Here is a 24,977-nt window from a genome sequence, read left to right on the forward strand (position 1 = left end):
CTCATAACTCCAACAATATGGTGATCATATGCCTTGTAAAAAAATAACAAACCACTAATGTCAGGTTAATATAATTTATTAACACTTTATTTTTTAAAACAAACAGTGCATCCATCCTCTGGACTGCGGGCTGCTTGGCCTCCTGCTGGATGCTTCCTGGTGCTGCATCGCTCCACCCGCAGCTCTGACAGGGAGAAGCAGAAAGAGATTAAAAAAAAAAAAAAAACTGAAACCATGTTTCAACAGGTAAACTGCGATTTTAAATGCATCACATCTTTTTCATTATTATTCTGGATTTATTTTCTTGAATACTTAAGTAACAAGATATTAAATAATAAATGTCTGAATGGTAAGCTGCAAACTTACATGGAAGCCATCCTGGCGTCCGCACACAGTGCATTAGCTCTCCTGCAGCTCTGGCATTTGACACATAAGTCTTCATTTCACCTAAAAAAAACAGGAAGACACAAAAGACAAGACCAACTGTTAATTAACTATTACACATAACACAACAATTTGTGGTATTTTTTAAATGCCCTGCACAGCCTCACTGGAGCTTTAGTTGGTTCAGTGTGTGTATTTACGGATGTATTTTACGTTTTTTAATGTGAAACTCTCTTAAGCTTGTGTTGACCACAGACCTTATTTCAGGCAAAAAAACATTGACTTTGAGACAAGGGACCCGGAAATGGTAAAATACTAACTCTTTTCCGGGCTTAAGGACTCATTCCTGCACCACCGTATGCATGACATACATTTGGAGAAGGGTGGGCAGAAAATTTGATTTTCCTGGTTTTCAACAGGGGCAGACTTGCTGTATTATGCGTACGAGGCAATGCACTGAACATGTTTGTCACAAACCCAACAAATTGCAGAGTACTAACCACTGTAGATCTCACCTTTGTTTAACAGCGTGGATTCTCAGCCTCCTTCCGCTGCTCGAGGCTCCTGTGACGAGAAACAAACAATGAGAGCCGAGTAGTGAACTGCTCAGCAGGTTTACAACATCATTTTTTAAATGCTTGTTTCATACACAGTTTGAGGTTGCCACATTTGAGAATAAAAATATAAATACAAGACAGCCTGAGCATCTATAAGTGTTTTGCATGTTTTTGTATGTGCAGTGACTCAATGTTTTAATTGTAAATACAAGTAATGATGTTATAATGAAAACATGCATTTAGAGTTTAAATGTGAATGTGAGAAAAAGTTCAAATATGTTGTATGAGAGAGTGATACAAGTAAACAACAGATTTAAGAAAGGCATCTCAGCATCCTGAAGTAGATACTTTTGTTTAGAAACTGCAGTCGAGACAAAATCATGACAACGTTCAGGTCTGTTGCAAACCTTGGGAAACTCTGTTACAAAGCCATGGGAAGCTGAACTTCATATTGACACATCCGGGGTGTTACTGCAAAAACCCCAAACAGAGCTGGGAGCTACACCACAAGGCTTATAGAGAGAAGACATTTTCAGTGTCAGTCGTGCAGACTTTGAGGCCATTAGAGGCCGTAAGGGTTGTTCTGGCATCACACTCATTGACAGGACATGGAGATTATTTTGGCCAATCAGGACTGAGGACATGGTTAGAAAATGGATCACAGTGCAGACAGATACATCTCGGCAGCCTCCAGGGGCTTGATTCACGGCATTAGCTGAACAGTGTGGTTCCTTCTTGATCAAGGAGAAGCGATAACTCAACAGTTATTTTGTCTCCTACGTACAAGCAACAAAAAGGAAAATGCCACAGTTGTCATGTACTGTGTATCTCGATGAGCGGCCGGACACTGGCAGTAAATGGTATTCAAAAAGAAGTGAGATATCATCAGTGAGAGATACTGAGGGAGAAAGGAAAGCAATAAGAGTCCAGCACTACTGCAAAATCAAATTGTCACAATAGAATTACATCTCTTCCTGTTCATCCTCCCGTCCCTTCAAGACAATGTCAAAAAAGGTTTGTAGATATATTTTTTTTTAACCAGTTTTCTTTAGGGGCATTGCCCCATTACACTGTCAAAAGTGTTTATTGGCGTAACCCAAAATAAATAGTGAAACCTTTGATAATCAAAACAACGGATAATAAAGCTGTACTTTTTTAAACTACTGTTCCCATGATGCATTGGTGGATGTAAACAGGAAGTAAATGTTACATTTAGTTAATTATGATGTAGGCGGCAAATGTTAATATAAGTTAGGTTTTTTCTAAAAGAGACATCTCATTAGCACCATTTTAATTACAGGTTTTTTGTAGTATTTGTACCCATATGTATTATGTGTAAAAAATGGAAATGTTTATGTATCTAACATACAATATTTCTGTGCATTTGCAAGCAAAGTTTAACTTTGCAAGTGTATCTGCAAGTTCAAGACAATCTAAAATATTTAAGAAATACATTTTTCTGTATATATTTAAGACCTGTTGTGAATAACGCACTGGTGTCACCAGTACGGAAAGTCAAGAGAAAAGGATAAACATGAGATCAGAAAATGAGTCAATTAGTGAGAATTTGAAAAACAATTCTCTCAAGATAAAAATAAAACTCTCCGCCCACAAACAGTAAGTCACGAAGGTTGTTGTGTAAGAATCAGACTGGAGGAACAGAATGACAAAGGGATTTAAATGTTATTACAATCCCACCCAGAGCAACCCAGCAGTATGTGCTTCACTTCAAAGCTGCAAAGATCCCAACCCAGTACCACAAAGTATTAATGTTTATAGTTTTACACTGAAGAGAGTCAGGAGTGGTGACAACAGATGCTCTGGTCAAATGTAAATCATTAAAAACTAGTTTTTATTATCGACCCGGGTTCTGCGAATCACAATAGGACTAAAGGTAAATTCATGTGAAACAAAGTAGCCTGCAAACTGTCCACTCGGCACTACGATTGTGAGATGTAAAAAAAAAAAGAAAGAAGATGTGTAGCACAAAGACAAAGCTACCCAGAAAGCCTTTAAATGAATGCCATTTGAGTTTGACTCATTTCTGGTCATTGTTGCACACAACCTGCCTGTTACTTAAAGTGGACCTATCATGCTATATTTGAAACATATATTGTAGGGCCACACCTATATAAAACATGTCTGAAGTTTTTTTTCCAAAATACCAAACAGATCATGCATTTTAGCCATGCCTCATTTCACTCTATTTGCTCTTTTCCAGCCCTGATTCTGTGAGAAGTCTTCTTCGCTGCTTTTGTGGCAGACGACAGCGCCACTTATGGCGCGTTTCCACTACAGCGCGGAGCACGGTTTAAGAGGGCTGTGACGTCAGCAGCCCGTCTTTGGTTGTGTTTCCACTTGGCCTAGTACCGGCCGGCGGGTCCTAATTCACAGTTTTTCTGGCCTCATAAAATCGTGGGTCTAGGGCCAGAGACAACGAGGCTGAGTCGGGCTGAGTATGCTAAACTAGAGAGAGCATCGCTGGCAAGGGGGCTACAACTACAACAAGATGGACATATTTGACCGTGATTTAATTGTAATACACGTTTCAAAATGATGCCGAAGTAACAACATACTGATACCGGTTAGTAAAAACCATGAATTAATGCTTTGTCAAGTCTGCAGACAGACGGCAGGCGAAAAACCTTTTAAAATGCGTGTTTTCTAAATGGAGATTGGCTAAGCTAACGCAGTATATGCTCCGACCGTCCACACTCACAACAACGGCCTATACAGACATAAATAAAGCCGCGACTGTATTCGCCATGACACAGGCAGTCTGTGGTTTGTACTTGTTTAACTTTTGTCTAGTTTCTGAACATATATGAGGAGCTGTGAGCTCTGAGTGCTAACAGCTAACGGCTGTGTTGTTTTTCTGGGGTTCTCATTGAAGATGACGTCACGGCTCCGCCTACACTGCGTTACTATAGATACTACCCCAGTTCCTAAACTGTAATGGAAATGCGCCATAAAGTGAGCCAGTCCTAACGAGGCCTAGCCATACCGAGCGAGGCCGTGTAGTGGAAACGCGCCATTACAGGCCTGGCATATGTACTACAGCGTCTCCAGCGCTTTCGAGCGGTCTCTCATTCCCCTGATAGGTGGAGAGTTGCCCATATAGGCGGAGCACCCCTTTTCTGATGTCAGAAAAATTCAAATAATAATAAGCTCCGTTGCAGCCCCGTTTTTAGAGATTTGGGTATGGAGGAAAAGAGAGGGTTGTGTTTTCTGACACTTGGCGAGTTCCCTGACACACCGGGGACACATATTCATGTATAAAAGACGTACAAAAGTGCATTTTGCATGATCGGTCCCCTTTAAGCTAAATGGTTTTTAATATGGCAGAAAACATTCTGCAAAAATGACCTAAGAAATCAGCATAGGCCGACTTATTTGGAAAAGATTAAGCCTTCTAATACTTTTCACCTTGTTTGAAGTATTCAAGCAATGTTCTCACAAACTGACAGCAGCACACCTTTTTTTAGAAACTGTAGTGTTGAACCATCGACTCAGCAGTCCATACATAGTACCGTTCATGCATACATACAGAAAAGCCAAAGTACTACAACCATACACACTGCACGGTCTACAATGAGTTACCACATCCACACACAAAAAGGTTGAAAAACTGAAATCTGCACTGTGATGCCATTCTTTACAAGTGTGATGCCAGAAGCCCTGTGAGCGTCACTGCGAACAGCAACGTGGTGTAAGAGGACGGAGAGAAGAGTTAAGTTATGGGAGAACTTTGCATCTGGTATTATAAACATGGATGGAACACTTACCTTACTTGTTCAGCTGATCTGTGTAAGCATACCTCTGGCTGCAGTGCAAACAAGTCCAGGCTTTACTGTCCACTGACTTCTGCAGAACTACCCATCGTCAATGTAACCCAACTGCAGAGAAGAGCCTCTACTGTGGACTGGGGCAGCCTGTCTCTGACAAGCTGGCTGACAGCAGCTACACACCACTCACTTTACCAAAGACACGAAACACACACACACACAACACGCCATCCTCTCTTCAACCGTTAGGTGTACGGGACTTCCTGCCTCAGGTCGGTTGGTAAATGGGAGGTCAGTCAGGTATACTAGTGCAGTTTTTTCCAACAGCAGTCAGGGGATTTCCAAAAAATTAGAATATGGGTGATAATGGGATGGAAAGGCATGAGTCCTTTAAACAAACTGATACCTTCTCTTCAGGAATTTCAGTGTCAAGCTATGCGAAAATGTGTTGCATTATGGGATGTCCATGTTAACTTCTTTACTATAGTTACTTAAGTCAGTTGACAAAGAAATTCTCTGTCGAAGCTTTGCTTCCATGTTGCAGTCAAAATATGTTGATAATAAGGCACATCCAGATCTCAACATCCAATATAGTTCCTGTGTATTCTCCTAAGTGTGGTCCACATTGTATCAATCTCGACAATATCGTGCCATAGCGTTGATTGAACTACCACAATGCCATCTAAATGGGTGGCACTTAGTCCCTGTTCTGAAATTCTAATATACTTTGTGTACCTGGATCAATGTGGTTGGCAACAACCTTAACTAGAACCGCCAACGGGTCAATTTTACCCGCAGCTGTTTCTTGATTGTATGTAACTTTTTTTCAATAAAATATTCATGTCTCCCAGTCTGTGACTTTTCCTGAAAGTGTGTTATGTAGCACCCTCTGTTGTTAAAAATGGTCAATGGTCAGTTGGAGTGAAAAAAGTGGCCCAAAAAAATTGCCATTTATACCCTTCAGCGCCAGCGGGTAATATTTACCTTGTAGAAAATGCAGTGATTTTCGCGCTATTGATCTTGCTCATAAACATGACGTGTTGCTATAGCAACGCCTGTTGTTTACTGCGGTTCCTTATAGATATAGAGAGCTAGATAGATGGTTATAGATAGTTATAGACACTTTTAGCGATATTTTATACCTCATGCTATCTGCACAAACTCGTATAACTCAGATATCATATGAAAGCTGAGAGTCCACAGATTATATTGGTATAAGTTTCATCACTGTGCGATCAAAACTCACTGTTAACCCTGTGTTCTAGTATGATAAATAAAAGAACATTGTACCTTGAAAATCAATGCATTCTAATAGCGGGTACATTTTACCCGTTGGCAGTTTTAGGTATACAGCGACCCCTGGCGGTTCTAGTGTTAAATAAAGGTTAACTCTGAACTCTGGTTACCATTTTACTCAACTAGCAAAGGCTAATAAGTGCGTTGGTAAAAACACACATTCCAGTTTTAAACTCCAACAAGGGTTCTTATTAGTTCGTTGCTTGGCGACACTTAACAAATCTTGAAGAACATCACTTGATGAATATTGCCAAGATCTTGACATAAATAATAAAGTCAGAATGTGTTGGCCATGAGAGAAAACCCTGTCCAAAACACCTGAAATCAAGTCACTGTGTAGTCTGTAAAAACAACTTAATGCCTTTATAGACAGATATTGACAATAACTATTCTCAAAAAATGTCAATGTTTTTTCTTTTCAGCTACATCAACACATTATGGGGAAATATACTGCAACCTGGGCAGTTTAGGGTTTTAGTGCGAAAAGGATGGTAAAAAGTTAAAATCTCCATCTTCAAACTTCACAAGCTTCGAGCAAAGCGCAACCTTTCATGATTACACATTGATCTAAGTCTTTCAAAAACAAGTTCTATTTGGTCCTTAAGGTTTCATTATCAAAAGCGAAGAAGCTACAGATTGGTCTCTTTTTGGAAAGTTCCTTCTCACAGTCCAACACGTTTAAAGATGGTCAAACCTGTCAAAGAAAAACAATTTGTACACAACACCAACACACAGACATAACATCAAAAGATTTAAAAGGTATACCTGGGTCACTTCAATGAGCACTTGTACTATGTTGCAGGATGTTCAGATGCTTTTAAGAGCAGAACGTCTCTGTTCAACTAGCAAAGTCCTTTCTTAACTTCATGTTTCTTTACTTACTATGCTTGTGATACTTACTAATTGTCTTACCAACTCACTTGTGCACCGCCAACCCCCCCCCCAAAGTTTTTCCATTCAATGTGACAAATGGATTCCAGAGGTCAAGTTAACCCAGAAAATCTGGTTAAACATCTGTCCATTGAGTCACACACCGGACTGTATATTTACCAAAGACTACAAAACTGAATCCTTTGTTGCTGTGCTAAAGTTTCCAAATTAATGGACTTAGTTTGTAATTAATTCCCCAAAAAAATCTAAATGTAAGCTTGACAAATTATAATAAGAAATTAAATAAAAAAACAAGCAACTAAACATTTAATTTAGAATCCCCTTAAAAGCTTACAACAGTTTAATGTTGCATTTTTTATTAGTTTTAGACTGTAAACAAACAAAAAAGAGAAAACTCAGCATTAATCTTCAAAGACAATTGCTGTAAACTATATCCAGACTGAACTTTTTCTGGAATGGTTCTCTTCAGCTAATTTAACTTAACCAACACCAATCTGGGAAAACGTTAGAAGTATGTCTTCAAATATATGAGAAAATAAATACTTAATTACTGCCGTTTAAAAAATAAAAAAAACCCTCAAGTTGTAGACAGAATTACTGTTTTTACATCTTGACTGACATAAAAAAGAAAAAATCAATAATGTATTTCTAAAGTTGCAATTCTGTCATGGTTGTCATAAATTTAACGGTAGTTATGTCTACAAGTATCCATTGTTGTCAAAGGAATTGCCACAAAGCTAGATGAGCATCATCGCTCAAAGGCTAACATGTCAGCATCCTGATTTTCTTCCCTTTTACATTGTTCTATTGTGAGTCTTACTTAAGTACATTTGTACACGGGTCCAGTGTCACTTTTTTTTCCTAAAGCATTTTTGATTCCACGCTATACAGCCACAAACTCCTCCACAGTCCACAATCTTTAAAGCTGGTCAAACCTGTTAAAGAAAAATGTACATAACACAAACACACGTAACATTACAGATGAACAATCCTTGTTATCCAATTATTTTACCAAGTATCCGTAGTCCGGTGTGTTTTTCAGGTTTCTCAGATGCCACTCGAAGGGAAAGGATTAACTAGGGATTCTTGCAGGGCAAACATGTGAAGGACATGATGGGTATCCAAATATTATAGGTTTTTTTCTGTTGTGGGAATAAAGCTCTGAAAAGTGTGTGGGAAGGGGATTAAGACATGTCACCACTTACAAATGATAAGGCTCAGTTAAGTGGCCATTTTAAAACAATGTCAAAGTGTTTAACAATAAAAGGTTCAGTTTAAAATCTTTAATTTTTACTATTGGACCAAGAGAGGGTTACTCAGACCTGGCAAAAATGGTTATTCGTATTGCTGGAAATGTCGGAGGGTTAAGGGATATGCCAGAATGTCTAGATTAAGAATGACAGCAGCATTGGCAAATCCAAATAACTGGTTGGATACAACATTTGCTTTTGGAAAAGCATTTGCAGAGGTCTGAGCATTTACTAACAACTAAATTATTTGTTGTTGACAAGGAAAGCCTTGGGGAAGGATAAATCATGCACTTGCCCCGAAATTGTTCTGCATAATCAAAAAGTAAAACTAATTCGATAAAAAAAAAGGGTGTGAAATGCACAAAGCCCTTATAGTGCTGGTTATTGTGCAGAGTAAATTGACACTGCATGAGGACCTTCAACTTTCCTTGCGTCTCAAATACTTCAATGTTTTTGCAGCTATAAAAAAGGCAAATGAAAAGAACTACCACTGAATTGTGGTCCTCCAATTATAAGTCCAAATGTTGTCTTAAGTCAGCCAGTGGATGTTTACGGTTTAAAAAGAGCACAGTACCAAAGACTGTTGATCAAGACACTGCCAAAAAAAAAAAGTGCTTAATTTCTGAGCTCAATTTCCATCAGAAAAACACAGTACGATGAAACAAGTATACTTAGCAGTTAAATCCTAAAAGAAGTAGTTAATACAAAAATACTTACACTCACTTTTAAAGCCCATCTCCTTCTATCACACAACTCTGAGAAATGTTTGCAAAGGCAAGCCAGTGTCCATTTGATGCCAGCGTGATGTCAATGTACTTCAGAGCAGGTACTGACATGGTTCATGGGGAGGGTCCAGATTGGGCATTACAGTTATAATTTGAATATCAGTTGCAGGAAGACTATAGCAATGATGATAGAAAATGTTAATGTTAATAATTTGATGTTTAATTTTAAAAGCAGGCTCTTTTTAAAATGTTATAGACCTCATTGTTACTGTCGCCAAGGATTCGGTCTGGTCTCTTTGTAGGATTATGGAAAAAACTACTGGCCAAATTTTCATTACATTTGGTGGAAGGGTGTTGCATGGGCCAATGAAGAAACCATTACATTTTGAAGCGGCTGAGCCTTGGCGGAGGTCCGTGCTCTAGAAGGGCCCTCTAGTTCAAATAGGTTCCTCATACTGGGCACAAGGCAGCTATAAGGCAGTATAAATAAGATTGTATTTTATTTTTTTTAAACATCCTGCATCCTACAATATTGAAACAGATGACATTGATGCAACTACAGCCTAACACGCGTTGTCTCCTTTAATGCAAAACGGTGCTGTAAATGGGCTCCTGATAATGTCACCCAATTAATGATATGAAGCAGTAGGAATAAACACATTGAATAGAATTGAGGAAATAAAAAAAATGAAAGAATTGTGACCTTTTGCGAAGTGACAAGATGTAAAAAGGGAATTCCCAAATTGGAGAATGTGAAATATCACCATCTCTTGTTAGAAACCTAAAGTAGAAGATGAAGCCAACATTGGCCCGGTATTCAACTGCAGTTCAAACCACATCAATGCAGTCGACCTTGCTTAGGGAAAACATTCTCGTCTTCTTACAGGACAATACATGCTTTGCAACCTTCTACTTTTGCACAAGTTTCAACAAGTGCAAGATTTTACAACACGGGCTGTCTTGCTGACTCGTGTTATACTAATTTCATGTAACTATTCAAATCAAAAATATTTGAATCATATTGGAAATATATTTAAAAGCAAGCATTTAAAAGAGTCAGTCACATTGTTTTATGTTAATTAGGGGGAAGCCTTTTTTTACTTTTATATTGTCTTACTAATTACTGAGCTCTTTCAGACTGATAACATGTACTTATGTCAACAAATATTGTATCTATGGTATCAACATACAAATTAGTTCAACTTTCTTAAACATAGAAGATGTTGATAACTGTACCCAAAAATAATTATTTGACTGAACTGGTTAGGACTACGTTTAGATGCAGGTATGTTATATTGTGGGCGGTCATTCTCTGTGATCTTGGTCGAGTCAATACAAATAAAATAGGGGTCGCTATTGACAGTAGCTTGGCTTTTTTTTCTTTTTTTCTCATTGGTCTGCAGCGTTTGAGCTCCCATATTAATTTGCAAGTTTAGCTTGCTTGAAATCTCACCTGAAGAGTACCAACAAATTATGCAAGTTTTTCTAATGGAAACCAAAGATTGTTGAGCTGTACAATGCAGTAGTAGAAGTGCATCATTATATTGGTCTCACCGCTGACTAAGAAAATTACCAACACAGACTGGGGGTATTTAAAAGCATAATGCACAACTTGGTGGATTGTTTTGTTCAATTGTAATGAGCTCTCAAAAACAACCCATTTACTACCAAGAAGAGGCCAACAGTCACTTTGATCAAATGTTTGCAACTAAAGAGGAGAGCATGGTGATCCTTACATTTTTAAATATTGTATTCGACTGCATGTAAACGTAGTCAATAGCTTAAAAAAATTGCACCAAAGATGCACTAACGTTTCCTGTAAGTCACTCAGTATCTGATATAAGCATTTGTATTTATAAGAAGACGAGTGTCCACTTGGCTACCCACAACCACCAAACAAGTCTTTCTTAAAGGATCTATGTGTAGTATTTCTGCTTTCCGAAAACATGACTTTAAAAGAAGAGTTACTGAATAACAGTGAATGGAACATGCTAAACAGAGAGCGGAGACCTCCATTGCCACTAAGCAGTGTATATGGAGAAACAATTAAAAGAGGTATATTTAAATGGATTCATAATATTGTGTCTCCTATACAGTTCGAAGACATTGATGCAGTCTAGACTTGCAGATGCCAAATGTCCAAGCCCTTTACCAATAAGACATGTCACTGCTAGATTAGTATAATTATTTGATAAAAGTCTAATAAACACTCATATCAGGAATGCAAATTGTAAGTGTCAGCTAGTTCTTTGAGTTTAATGGGAATAAAAAAACAAGCAAAAGACTGCAGGGAAATTTGCAGCATATGCATCAGGAGGAGCCACGCGTCGCTGAGCGATTGAGGTTCAGGACTTCGGCAGAGATAACACATAGACCCTTTAAGACCTATCGTGGCAGAAATAGCCACGTCAATTACAAACAACTATTTGTTAGTAAATTGTTGCTTTTGAACATATAAGTTTATAGTTTCAACTTTTAGGAATAAATGTTAACGTTTTGCCGGACAGAACCAATGTCTCTTTATTATAATACATGCTTTGACTCCAAATGTATGGCACAAAACACAGCCATAGAAGGTAGAGAAAAGTGTTACAGTTATCACTTCACGGCGACTCACAGAGCATAATACATCTAGAAAAGAAAAGTATACATGTGTCAGAAAGAGCTAATGATCACACGAGGGTGTTCCATCTTTCCATACTACTGACAATACAAAATAAAAAAAGGAAAATATTGACTTTGTCATAAAATGAGTAAATTGTCAGGCTAAAATGTAGCAACAATTTAAACTTAAATACAAGAAATGCGACTCAACAAGTTTGTGGTGGAGAATCTATACAAATGTTGCTGCTGGAAGCTTCAAATAGCAGCATTTAAAAACGGGGTTTCTTAGCAGGACCATCAAACTCCTCACGGACCCTGCCGAACCCGGGGGTACCAGGACCCATTCCCCTAGGACCGCCCTGGGCAAAGCGCTCGTTGCGCTGTTGGGTTTAATTTGCCAGGTGGGCAGATTGGAGAGAGGGTGTTAAGTAATTGTTTAGTGCGCAGGCACAAAGTTCATGTCCATATGGAAGTGTATAAATGGTACGGTAGTAAAGGTGATTTGTTTTATATTGTGAGATTTACAACACAACCAGCAGGAGACACATCCGAAGAAACGGTTCGTTCCAATATGAAGGTCCACAGGTGCCACAGGTTACATACAGAAAAGGAAGAGAGGGTAATGCTTTCGTTAGTCAGTGCCTACCTAGTACGGTCTCTCCAGTGCATGCCAAGACCAGCCTTAAGCATAGTCTTACTACTCCGTAGGTCTAGCATTTTGTGAATGCTGCCCACAATTGGCTTTTAAGGTAACTTAATGTAGCAACAGAAAACGCCTTGGAGGCCTTTCAATAAAATAAATGTTATAGTTTGTTTTTTGTTGCGGGCGTAAGTCGTTTTCTTAAATTATATGTGGTTTGATGAGCAGAAATTACATATGTCCTGCTATTACAGCACCTCTTATGGCACTGCAATTTAAAAAAAAAATCATTAATGACTTATGGTCCCAGACGAGACCAGACTGTGAAGTACAAGGACTACATCAGGAATGCATGTGTAGAATATTGCCACTGTAAAATGAAACATTGCACAAGACATTTCTCCAACAGGAAAACAATATGCACATGATATGCCAATGCTGGCATACTCTGTGAAACCTTAATAGTGTGAAAAGACTAAAAGTCTCAAAAGCTAAAAACTCCAACACAGGGGGCTATTTTTTCAACACAAGGCTACATTGGAATGTGGTAAAAACAGAACATACACAACGATGTAGTAATAAAGTGGATTACGAGTATGTACTCTAGTGGAAATAACACTGATCAGACGTCATGTTATACGGAGCTTTACATTAAGACATAATTATTAAATAGTGTCATAGTGAACATTTCATGGATTGTGAGAATGGTGCATTTCCAAACTTCAACAACATTTTCAATTCATAAGAAACCTTTTCTAAAACCACCAAGGAAAATCATGCTTTAAAGGTAAAGCAAGAATTGATAACTATCGGATGCTCTTATTAGCATGAGAACACAACATTTGATTTATCAAAATGGGAAAAACTATTTTCAAATAATGTTTGTTGAACAGAAAATGGTTGTATACAAGTCAATTGTAATTCGGGATGGGCAGCGAAAACTGTTATTAAATGCTCCACAAGGCAAGTAGTAGTATCAATAAACTCTAACTTAAGCAGTTATTTTATTGGCATTTTAAAACGTTCTGGTGTAATCTATCACATCATCATTTTCTCTCTTTGTTGTGTAATGCCTGAGTTTGTCTCACTAAGTCCTATTTGAGAGTACAAAGCCAAAAGTTAAGCAATACACACTTTCAATCATCATAGATGTAAAAAAAATATAGATATAGATCTGCTCTGACTACAGTCTTTAAGCCCCTGCGCTTTACATAAACACAACGTGCTAGATTTGCTAATGGAAAATTGTTACAAACAAGCTATTTGTGTGATGTCTGTTAGCTTGAGTCACAAATCGAAAGAATTTGTAAATGTATCCGCAGTTCTCCTCCCTGTAGGCCGTCTCGTTTATGTTTTTTTAATTTGTTTCCAGAGTTTGCGGTACAAAAACATTTAAATTTGATCCATAGCTATATAGATATTAAAATATGGATTAAATCTAATCCTCTTCTCAATGATTTAGTTTATGAAAAAAAGGTATAATTTAGTAATGAAAAGAACCAGTAAGAGTATTGATTAAGAAACTAACTGAAAAAAGTATCGTTAACAGAATCCGCTGTGATATAATCCAAACAATATCCATACCTAGGTGTTATCCAGAAACCAACCTAACATTAGGCGCGTTCACACCGCAGTACTTTTCCCACTTTAGTTCCGAAATGTTGCAAGAACTAAAATGTCCATCCCTGCTAGAGAGAGCAGGGACTTTCGTGGGAGAAAAAGGTTCCTATTTCTGATTGGCTGGACGGATTGCAAACCACGCCCCGTAAAACTCCAAAAAGGTTTTGTGAAGCCGCAATTTTATTATCCTCGCATTAGCATTAGCCCAGTGCACAAACGCAGAGAGACTAACGTATGGCAACACAAAAAAAGACATGGGAGCGGTGGAGATGAGGAGGTGTCGGCGTTCTGGCGATTTACTCTGAAGGCTTCAGTAGAAGCTGCTGGGAGTCCCAGCAGCTTCTACTGAAGCCAGTCCCCAACTCCGGGGACTTCCGGCCGGGGACTCCGGGTGGCAGTATACGCCGTGAAGTTGTTTGCGGCCTGCCAGTAAACCCAAAGCAGAAGAAGACTAAGTGACGTCAGCGGCTTCATTTGCCTAATCCTCCCCCAGGGACTTACTCCGGTGTGAACGCGATCTATACTTAGTTAGTTCTCATGAACTAAGTTCTGATGAACCTTTGTGGGAAAAGTACTGCGGTGTGAAAGCGCCTATTGGTACTACAATTCTGCCAGAAACATAGATCAAGATCTTTGTCAGTATTCAAAAATACCCCTTCTCAACACAAATGTTCACAAGGTCTTGCCTGCCCCCATCAATTAATCCTGCTGTAAATCCATTTACAATACTGTGTTCCGGGTTCAATACCTTATACCGTCAGCCTGCACTAAAAGCATTTGAAATGCTCAATCACTTAAAATGTTTATGAGAAAAGTAAAGGTTGCTTGTCGAGAAGATGAACAACACCCCAACCCTAGTTCAAATACATGTAGCCTGTTGATATACAACATAACTTCCTCTTATTACAGACAATGCATGAAAGGATAGCTCGGTATGAAAAAAGTTTTTTTTTCTTCACATAATCGGCCTATTGGCAAAGGTTAAGGGAAAAAATCTCAGTTAGACGACATACTGCCTCTGGTGAAAAGGTGCCTGTCCAGCTCACATGAGACAGGGCTTGCAAAAGCAGTCCACTACACAAATGTTGTGATAAGAGAGAGCAGTTCCATTGAGTTCTGCTTTTCGCTGTCAAACAGCACATCATAATGCAATTTCTTATGATTTAGTGCAGGTTGACGGGTTTCCTAGCTGAAAAGCAGTAAGAGCCAGTTGGAGGTAACTGAGGGGGCTTGGCTTACCATTGAAAAAAAATCAGGCAGGCAACACATCTGTCAATACAACAACCAGCAAGCCACCCGAAAACAGCTGGGAGCACATGTCATTCATAACTTCCCATCGTGCTTGGCCAGCTGGCCTTGATGTAGAAAGATCAGCTGGGAGTCCCTCCAACAAAAAAAAGGAGGCGTACACAACAACGACATGACCGACAACTCGTCTAAAAAGAGGGATACATTACCATTTCGTTGGCCATCAGGCCTCCTGCAGCTGGTCCCTTCTGTCCCTCAAAGCCCATTGGGAACTTCTGGTTGGCTCCACCAAATGGCATATCTATAAGAAACAACACGAGTCAAATACAAACTCTGCACATCCTTATAAATGTGTTGAGACACGGTCCCCATGTAGCATTTTGATGGAAAAGGTGATTAAGCAGACTTAGGCAAGTTATACTACTATGGCAGATGTATCGTTTAACCAGTTATGCCCCAAGCCTGTTTTCCAGGTCTCGGGCTCGAAAATGACATTCCCAGAACAAATTAACATAACTACACTTCTAAAAAGAGTCAGAATCAATATAGATTTTTTTTTATTTTAAAGTAAATTCAGATTGAACATAGTAAAAAAATGTAAATTATTGTGTCCGTCCAAAAAAACAACATTACTTTTAGTGGAAACCACCCTTGAATGATGGGATAGTAGACTAAAAGCTTTAGGAATCCAAACTATAACATAATAAGTACCCTGTATCAAGATTGATGCAAAACAAGTGAAATTTGACCTTTTTAGAGAGGTTTAGCAAAACACTTCTGAGGTCATTTGGGTGGATTTGACCTATCTCTGGCCCCCCTTGGTCGATTTTGATGATAAACAATGGAATCGAGGGGAAGTTCCACATACACGTTACCAAATAAGGAGTGAGAGTGACGTGTAGCCAAAACCGGAAGCTGCGATACACTCTGGTGGCTACCATTAGCAGCTAATATTAATTCTCCGATTTTTACATAAAAATGGAATTATGGATTATCAATAATTTTTTCAAAGGGACACAGACACATTGGATTAACCTATGGATTAACTTTCAGCCGTGTTTTTCTCGTTTTAATGCCATTGAACACAACTTGATCAGAATAACAGCTAAAGGTCAGCATATCTCCGTGTTTTGCTACCTAAAGCTACGTCGTGTGTTGTCTTTATTTGCTTCCCCTGTCGCGAGTTCTGATCGCTCAGTGATGATACTTATATATTTCTATAATCTGTGGAATCTCAGCATGTTAGCTAAGCTTGTTTGTGCAGATCCGATAAGTATATCGATTGATTTATACCTAGTTTTGTGCTAAGTGCATTAGCATGTTTTCACTCAGGGCTCATTTAGACCCTTCTTGTGAGACTTGTGTTTTGTTTCGGTAAAAATGGTTCGTATCATCAGTTAGCTGAGTTTTTCCCGTTAGGAGGGTATGACACATTCATAGTTTTTTTAAATATTAAGAAGCCCTGAGACGCAGGGTGTTTCTCAATCGCGAGTAGAGCTGCTGCAGAGCCACTATTTCAAGCATACTACGTCATCGAGTGCCGCCGAAGTACTGTTCCAATCTCCAGCATACTTGGAAATCTACCGAGCCCGGCGTACTTCGTTAGGAGAAATTTCGAGGCTGCACATGTGTAGACTCCGCGGTCTTAAAATCCCCACAATGCTTTGCGCACGGACCAATTTCCCCAAATCTGTGGCGGAAAATGTAAGGCGGGGCCTCTCATATGACGCACACCTGCACACTTGCTAGCCTGTTCCACTCTTTGTTTTCCAAATGCCAGGAAGTATTCTTGCCTCGCTTCTGAAGCAAGATGCTCGGCAGACATGTGCTACCAAGCAAGCGTACTCGCGATTGAGAAACACCCACCGTGTCGTGAAAAAAACCTGTTAAGACCCCGCCGGCGGGGTCTTTGGGGCTTAACAGGTTAAGTGGGTATGACATTTAACAAACTATTTAACATAGTTTGTTTAAATGTTAAGAAGCCCTCAGACACTGTTTCTTGCAAGATGTTGCGTTTAACTGGTTAACACAAGGGGGCTCTGGATAGTCTCAAATGACCAAAAAGGCTCAAGAATCAGGCAGGCTGACTTCTGAAGGTGGACCTCCTACAGGGGTGAAGGTCATACCGGCTCTTCCAAGTATTTTTCTCTTTGAATAAGTGACAACAATTAAATTATTGAAAAGTAACTTACCATTCATGCCAGGATTCATTCTCATTTCCCTGTCCCTCTGTAAAAAAAAAATATATATATTAAACCAGACAACTATTGATGAGATATTTTGCTTCATTGCGGAATGTATCAGTTTTACATTTTACCAGTTTAACTTACATCCATGAAGTTGCCCATCCTGAAGTTCTCCTCACGCTGGCGACGCATCTGTTCTTCCATGTCCCTCTTGCGAATCATCTCTTCTTCCCGCCGCCGACGCTCTTCTTCTTGTCTGTATCAACAAACAAAAAATGTTATAGTGTGATTTTAGTTTATTAATATAAGCAAATCTGCATCGAAAAATCGACATGAAAAAATTATGAAAGTTATTTTGTGTTTATTAAGTTGCCCTAGTGGCTAAAAACCCCTTCCTTAAATAAGCAAACCGAATTCTATTAAATAAATACCTGATCTGCATCTCCTTCCTCTTCTGCATCTCCTGACTGTGCACCTCCTCCATGCGCCTCAGTTCCTCCTGTCGCCTCAGCAGATCTGGTAATGTGAGATCAACACATTTAATTGTGGCACTTCAAGTATTGAACATCTCAAGTGGGACATCCATCTTGTCTCATCTGGTAAAAATACAACTACACTTGCCCTGTCTGAGCATGCTGGCCTGGTGCTCGTGGAAGGCGTCCTCCATCTCGCTCTCCAGCTTGTCACGGGCCTCGCGCATGTTCTTCTCCACCTGCTGCCTCTGCTGCTTCTCCATGTCATCCAGGGACTTCCAGCGCTTGGAGTACTCGTATTCGAAAGTACCAGGACGAGCAAAACGAGGAGGTTCCTCACGCTCTCTATAGAAATAATCAACACAATGTACAAATTGTTAGGTTAACATGATTGTATACGCAACATAAAACTGTGTATACCCTTCCAGTTGGAATTACTAAAGCAGAGTAATTTAAGAACTTGATATATGCTCCATTGTAACAAAGATTGCTCAATACAGTCCAACAGTAACACTCGATTTAAAACTGGACCGCATCGTGATATCAACTTTTCATTTGCAGCCATTGTCCTACAGTGAGCAATAGCCGCTTTCACACCAAGTACTTTGCCGTACTTGGTGCCCCCGGCACTTATTACCCCAGGGCACTAAGTACCAATCGCGTTCACACCGGAGTACTTTTCCCTGAGGGAAGATTACGCAAATGAGCCGCTGACGTCACTTAGTCTTCTTCTGCTTTGGGTTTACTGGCAGGCCGCAAACAACTTCACGGCGTATACTGCCACCCGAAGTGCCCGGAGTTGGGGACTGGCTTCAGTAGAAGCTGTTGGGACTCCCAGGCTAATGCTAATGCGAGGATAATAAAATGGCAGCTTCACAAAACTTTTTGGGAGTTTTACGGGGCATGGTTTGCAATTCGCCCAGCCAATAGAAATTGGTACCTTTTTGGTACCACCTCTCTAGCAGGCACTGAAAATGAGGGCACTAAGTACTCTTTTTGGTGTAAACGCAACATCAGGGGTACTAACGGAACTAAACGGGAAAAGTACGGGGTAAAAGTACTCCGGTGTGAACGCGCCTAATGTTGCCAGAAAAATGCTATTTCCCCCCTTCAGTCAGTTTACCATCTGCCTCTACACAGAACATTGACTTTTAAGAGCTGCAATACCTTAACCACAGCCCCACCCCCATCACACCATCTGCTGCTCACAAAACAATGACTTAGCATACAAATAAGCATAGAGATGCTTGCAGAGACTAATGCCGCGTTTCCACTACACGGCCTCGCTCGGTATGGCTGGGCCTCGTTAGGACTGGCTCACTTTATGGCGCATTTCCATTACAGTTTAGGAACTGGGGCAGTATCTATAGTAACGCAGTGTAGGCGGAGCCGTGACGTGATTTTCAGAGGACCCCAGAAAAACAACACAGCCGTTAGCTGTTAGCACTCAGAGCTCACAGCTCCTCATATATGTTCAGAAACTAGACAAAAGTTAAACAAGTACAAACCACAGACTGCCTGTGTCATGGCGAATACAGTCGCTGCTTTATTTATGTCTGTATAGGCCGTTGTTGTGAGTGTGGACGGTCGGGGCATATACTGCGTTAGCTTAGCCAATCTCCATTTAGAAAACACGCATTTTAAAAGGTTTTTCGCCTGCCGTCTGTCTGCAGACTTGACAAAGCATTAATTCATGGTTTTTACTAACCGGTATCAGTATGTTGTTACTTCGGCATCATTTTGAAACGTGTATTACAATTAAATCACGGTCAAATATGTCCATCTTGTTGTAGTTGTTGCCCCCTTGCCAGCGACGCTCTCTCTAGTTTAGCATACTCAGCCTCGTTGTCTCTGCCCTGGCCCCACGATTTTATGAGGCCAGAAAAACTGAATTAGGACCCGCCGGCCGGTACTAGGCCAAGTGGAAACGCAACCAAAGACGGGCCGCTGACGTCACAGCCCTCTTAAACCGGGCTGCGGGCTGTAGTGGAAACGTGCCATTAGGCCCCGCTCACACGGGACCGTTTGCGTTTATGCACAGTATGCGTATTCAAAAAAGTCTTCCGTTCACATGCATTTGTTTCATTTAACGCGTCTGTTCAAACGAGGCCGCTGGAAACGCTGTAGTACATATGCTGGGACTGTAAGTGGCGCTGTAACTTCCGCCAAAATACACCAAAAGCCGCGAAGAAGAGCAACCGAGCAGCCCCGCTGCAATGTTGCCATGGCTACCCTTCTGTTTAAGCCCCGAAACTGAAACAAACCGAATCTGTGGATATTGCATCCTGACTAAGAAGCACGTCTCCGTGGAGAGGACGGCTCAGAAAGAGAGAGATATTCTCTACAAACACCGGGTGAGATCCTCCTTTGTCAATATAATGGATCAATGCATGAAATCTGACTCTGTTTATTTTGTTTAAGGAGTATATTGGGCGTTAACTATTCTGGTTTGCCTTTTATAATATTATTTCATTCAAGAACCCCTTGTGCGTTTAATTAACACAGCTATTTTTGATAGTTGCTACAGCAGTGAGCAGGAGAGGTGGGGAGAGGCGGGGCTATCGTTATTTTTTCAGGAAATATTCGTATCGAGGTGATTACACGGACTCGGTTGACCCCCCCAGAGCGTTTCGTTTGCAAATCTATCCACCTTGGGACCCGTTATTGTTTGTGGGGTCAGTTTCTATCGGCCTCGTGTAAATAATAGGGCTATACGCACGCGAAACTATGCAGATACAAGCAGTTTTCTCCTCGTGTAAACGGCGCCTTAAAGAGCCTGTGACAGCCTCCCAACAACTGTTGTGCAATGAAATATTGGGCTAGTAATCTCGAACCGTCAGTTTAAAAAAGAAGGTGCGATACCGTTCCGATAAATATCAATAATTTCGAACATCGCGGGGAAATTCCTTCGACTCATTTTGAAGTTTTGGGGGAAGCCGGAAGTCACGGCCAAAGTGTGTTGTCATGCGTATAAATGGTGAATTACTGAGTTTAGGCACGTTAATAACGTTTTAATGAAGTTGACTACAGTATATTCATATTTGTTAGTGCTTTTCATGTCAATTCGGCGAACATAAACATAAATGATCGTGGTGAAGATGATGATTAAATTAGGATTAAAAATCGGTAGTGAGAGCTGCTGAATTTCCTCCCGTCGGATGTGATATAAAAACAAACCGATTATTTTTGTAGTTGTAAACTCAAGTGGATTAAACTACATTTATTAGTGCTTTCATGTCAATTCGGCGAACATATGATACATTAAATGATCGTGAGGATGATGATTAAAAATCGTTTGTTTGAGCCGGTCTGCATTTCCTGATGAAAAAACAAACCGATGCTTTTTGTAGTTTTAGTACACCAACGTGGATTAAACGTGTTTTTTTTACCACAATGTTGGGGAAATGAATGGATAAAATGCACGGATTATGATTTATGATTATTCCCACTCCGATCGGGACACTAGGTCCACTGTTTCCCCGCAGCGAGGCTCCCCCCGTTGACAGTTTACGTGGGCTGGGCTGGGTGCAGTGGAGGACTGGCCACCGGGACGAATCCCGATGGGCCGGTACCGAAGTGGGCCGGTCGGATAAGTCACTAGCACACCCCCCACTCCCCCCGTTGACAATTTACTAGCGGTACCGAAGTGGGCCGGTCGAGAGTCCCGGGCTGATTTTTAGTCCCAGTCCGCCACTGGCTACATGACCGTATTATCGCCCATATTGACGCACCTAATTCCTAAACTTCTAACAGATAAAACATAAACTGATTAGTGTCCACTGCCATTATTTGCAAACAGAATCGTTATTTAGTCAAACTCCGTAAATAAATAGTTTACAAACCATTCCACATTGTTGTATTTTAGTGTTGCCTCTGTCTTTAGTGTCCTATCGGTCTGTAACTTTGTGTGGTAGTGTTACCACTGACAGGTCTCTCTTGAAAATGTGACCTTGTGTCTCAATGAGATTTTACACCTGTATAAATAAAGGCTAAATAAAAAAAATGTTCATGCGTTGTAGATCGAGAGGTATCTCTCGTCGGGCAGGTTGTCGTCTCCACTGTCCGACTCGGAGTTAGTTTCATCCGATTCAGAGGCATATGGTTCGAATCTGTAGGGCATATAGCCAATATCGTCTACGATGTCATGACTATCACTTTCCGATCCTTCAGCCTCATATGAGCTCTCAGACACGTTCAAAATTAAACTGTCATCGCTGTCTGAACTTGCTGCTGTGTGCGCCATCGTGCCTTTGCATGCAGATGCTGGGATCCGGAACGGTGCAGCTGGAGCTCTTGGCCCGCAATTACGTCACACATAATTTGGCGGGATTTGAAGAACCCCCGAGAAGATCCAGAATATGGTCAACATTGAAGGGGAGATTAATGGTTATCAAAGTACAAATATCCCAAATCAGTTCAGTAACAGTTTCAAGGGGACAATATTTACTAAAATTGATGGGTTTGGATGATGGGGGAAACTCGTGTCACAGGCTCTTTAATTAAGCGTTATTCAACTCAAAATCGCATCAACCTTACTTAGCAATCACTTATATACAAAGGCAGATGTTTGTGACGAACTGAACCTTGCTTACGCTTGATATCTGGGGTTTTTCTGTGCTAGTTTTTCTGGAAGACCATCTTCATCGTCATACTGCTCCAGAGGCTCCACAACAACAGGCCGTGGGGACCTAAATGGGTGAAACAATAAAGTGAAATTAGTAATGTTTCATTAACTTAGTGAGGTGCATAATAAAAGCACACAATGTTTTTTTTTTTATTAAACATAAAAAATGCTTACGTGGTGAGAAGGAAGACACCCTCGTTGCAACGATCCAATGCCTTTCTAGCGGCAGGTTTGGAGGCAAACTCAACAATTCCCTTGCCTGTGGGGCGTCCGCGATCATCCACGATGACAATGGATCGCTCAACCATTCCAAACTGTGAGAAGGCTTCCTCAAGGAGCTCGTTTGAAACAAATGGTGACAGGTTCTTCACAGACAAAGCGGCAGAGTGTGTGGCAAATCGAACACGCAGAGGTCTGCTTCTCATCGGCTTGTCATCCAACTCTGCTTTTGCTATCTCTGCGAGTGCACGGGACTCCTACAAGAAACAAAATGTAAGATTAGTATTAGGAACTTTGAATCAGCTTTTCTCCACAATCACCTGCCCTTTCATTGACTATTTCTGAAACAAATAAGAATATAATGTCTTACCAGTCTGATGAATCCAAAGCCTTTGCTTTTGTTGATGAAGACCTCGCTGGGCTCACCATATTTTGCGAACAGCTTCTTGAAATCTTCCTCTGAGATGTCGTTGGGGAGATTTCCAATGAACAGGCGACACCGCTGCGTGTACGTCTTCTCGCCAGGCTTCAGCAGCATGGAGAGGGTCGCCTTGAACGACTGTCGACGATACAACAATACACATATTTAGTTGTCCATCTACAATACTACACCCTGAAATAGTTTATAGTTAAAATTCCAATAAACAAAGGTTATATTGTGCTCGGACATGACTGCTTTTGCTTGCCCAGTCACGTAATTTGTATTCATGGGTGTATCCCCAGGCGAGCAGCCCATCCCCCATTCGCCATTGTTGCTCGACGGAAAAACATGATTGACTTTCTGACGTCAATTTTCTATAACCTAGTGTACTGGACATGTGGCACAAAGGAAATTGTAATTGCTGTTAAATAAACAGAGGTGCGTTTGTGTTTCAGCACAAGCAACACATTTAGAGATTTGTGAATGTAGGCCCAAGTGTTGTAGACAAGATGGCGGAGAGCTAAAGCGAATGCAATAGGGTGCGCATGATTTGAATCACCGCGTGTACAGTTATCATTTTACATTCCTTTTAAAATAGATAATTAATTATTTTCATTAGAAATAACTATTCGGCAGAGTGTTCTTGTTTACAAAAACGAAGAACAGACACAGACGACTGAATACTGGAAATAGTTAAGATAGGAGAGAAACCCCCGCCCGCTCGGGCTGCACTGTATTACTTATCGAGCGCATTGACAACTGAATAAGCTAACGTTAGCGAACAAAGACTCGACGTGACTCACAGTAAAACATTTATTAAAAATAACACTGACCGTATCATGGCTGCCGTCGGTCTCGGCGCCGTCGTTGTTTCCGCACATTCTTACGACTTGGTCCTGTTTGGGCCTCATTGCCGGGGGTCCTGTCCGCTGGCCCTGAAAGGGGCCTGTCCTCTGGCCTTGATGAGGGCCTGCTCGCTGGCCGTTATTGCCTTGGTTTGGGCCAGACCTCTGACTTTGTTGGGGGGGTTTTGGGCCTTGTACAGGCCCCGGCTTTGGGATCGGGTTCGGAGGCGGCTTCTGTCCATTAGTGTTTACTACCGGTGACTTCAGCTCCTGGTTCTGGTTCTTGTTCGCCTGGTTCGGAGGAGGGGAAGTGATGTTGGGTTTCGGAGGAGGTGACTGAATCTTCGGTTGCGGTGCAGGGGTTGCCGGTTTCGGCTCCGGTTGCTTTTCTGGTGTTGCGTTGGGCTGTTGTGCCGGTTTCTGAATCTGCTGCATCGGCCCCTTCATAGTGAGAGCTGGGCCAGGAGTTGGTGGAGGAATAATTGGCAGCGACTGGTTAAGTGGCGGCTTCTGTGGGGTATTTTGCCCCTGGTTGGGAGGTCTGTTTAAGTTATTATTGGCTCCCCTCCGATTTTGGTTCTGATTTTGGTTCTGGAAAGGATGGTTCCTGAAATGTGGGTTTCCCATTATCCCACCCCTCATAGGGCCGCCTGGCCCACCGCCTCCTCTGCGTTGCTGGAAATGATTCATCGCGAAGCCGCCACGATTATTGTTGAATCGAGACATTGATCCTTATTTTAGCGAAAACTATGATTAAAATGCAAAAATGGATTCAACTGTGCTGCGTAACAACGGTGTTCGGCCGATGTTTGCAGGTCGAGCACCTCAAAATGGCGATTGACGACTGTGTGTGTCGGGAGGAGTCTTTCTTCTTCAGCAGAGCGACCCCCCACCCCCACGAGCCGCTGATTGGTCCGCTTCCAAAAAGAAGGAGGGACCGGGAGTGTTCAGGGTCTTATGAAGCATCAGTTCATTTGACTCTTTGCTAAAAAAAAAACTAATTCAGCTCTCTTTCCCAACCTCTCTGTCTCTTCTTTTTTGTTTAAAGTAGAACATGTACACAATATACCTATTAAGGAAACTATCATCTAAATGTAGAGGTATTTAGTCATGGCTAAAAAGAATCAACATTATTCTCACAACAGATGTAGCCTATATATTTCTGGATGTATTTTGAATGGGATTTTCATTTTGCATTATACAAACATT

General features: G+C 40.8%; 1 protein-coding gene across 2 annotated transcripts; it reads right to left on the reverse strand.

Annotated features, from left to right (window-relative positions):
• Nucleotides 1-60: 60 nt before the first annotated feature.
• On the reverse strand, nt 61-24,628 carry sfpq (splicing factor proline/glutamine-rich). 2 transcript variants are annotated; one of them, XR_004555374.1, is made up of 12 exons: nt 23,757-24,628; nt 22,873-23,061; nt 22,458-22,759; nt 22,252-22,347; nt 17,808-18,004; nt 17,618-17,702; nt 17,331-17,442; nt 17,193-17,229; nt 15,210-15,301; nt 900-948; nt 367-447; nt 61-184 (listed from the first exon to the last, which is right to left on the reverse strand). XR_004555374.1 is itself a non-coding variant. In XM_034124847.1 (10 exons), exons 1-10 carry the CDS (start codon nt 24,492-24,494, stop codon nt 11,762-11,764), a joined length of 1,959 nt encoding a protein of 652 aa, XP_033980738.1. In that variant the 5' UTR covers nt 24,495-24,628; the 3' UTR covers nt 10,278-11,761. The 2 variants fall into 2 exon arrangements, 1 of the variants encoding a protein (XP_033980738.1); XM_034124847.1 differs by lacking the exons at nt 61-184; nt 367-447; nt 900-948 and adding an exon at nt 10,278-11,872.
• Nucleotides 24,629-24,977: the final 349 nt, after the last annotated feature.

Source organism: Trematomus bernacchii, unplaced genomic scaffold (assembly GCF_902827165.1).
Source record: "Trematomus bernacchii unplaced genomic scaffold, fTreBer1.1, whole genome shotgun sequence".
Classification (NCBI taxonomy): domain Eukaryota; kingdom Metazoa; phylum Chordata; class Actinopteri; order Perciformes; family Nototheniidae; genus Trematomus; species Trematomus bernacchii.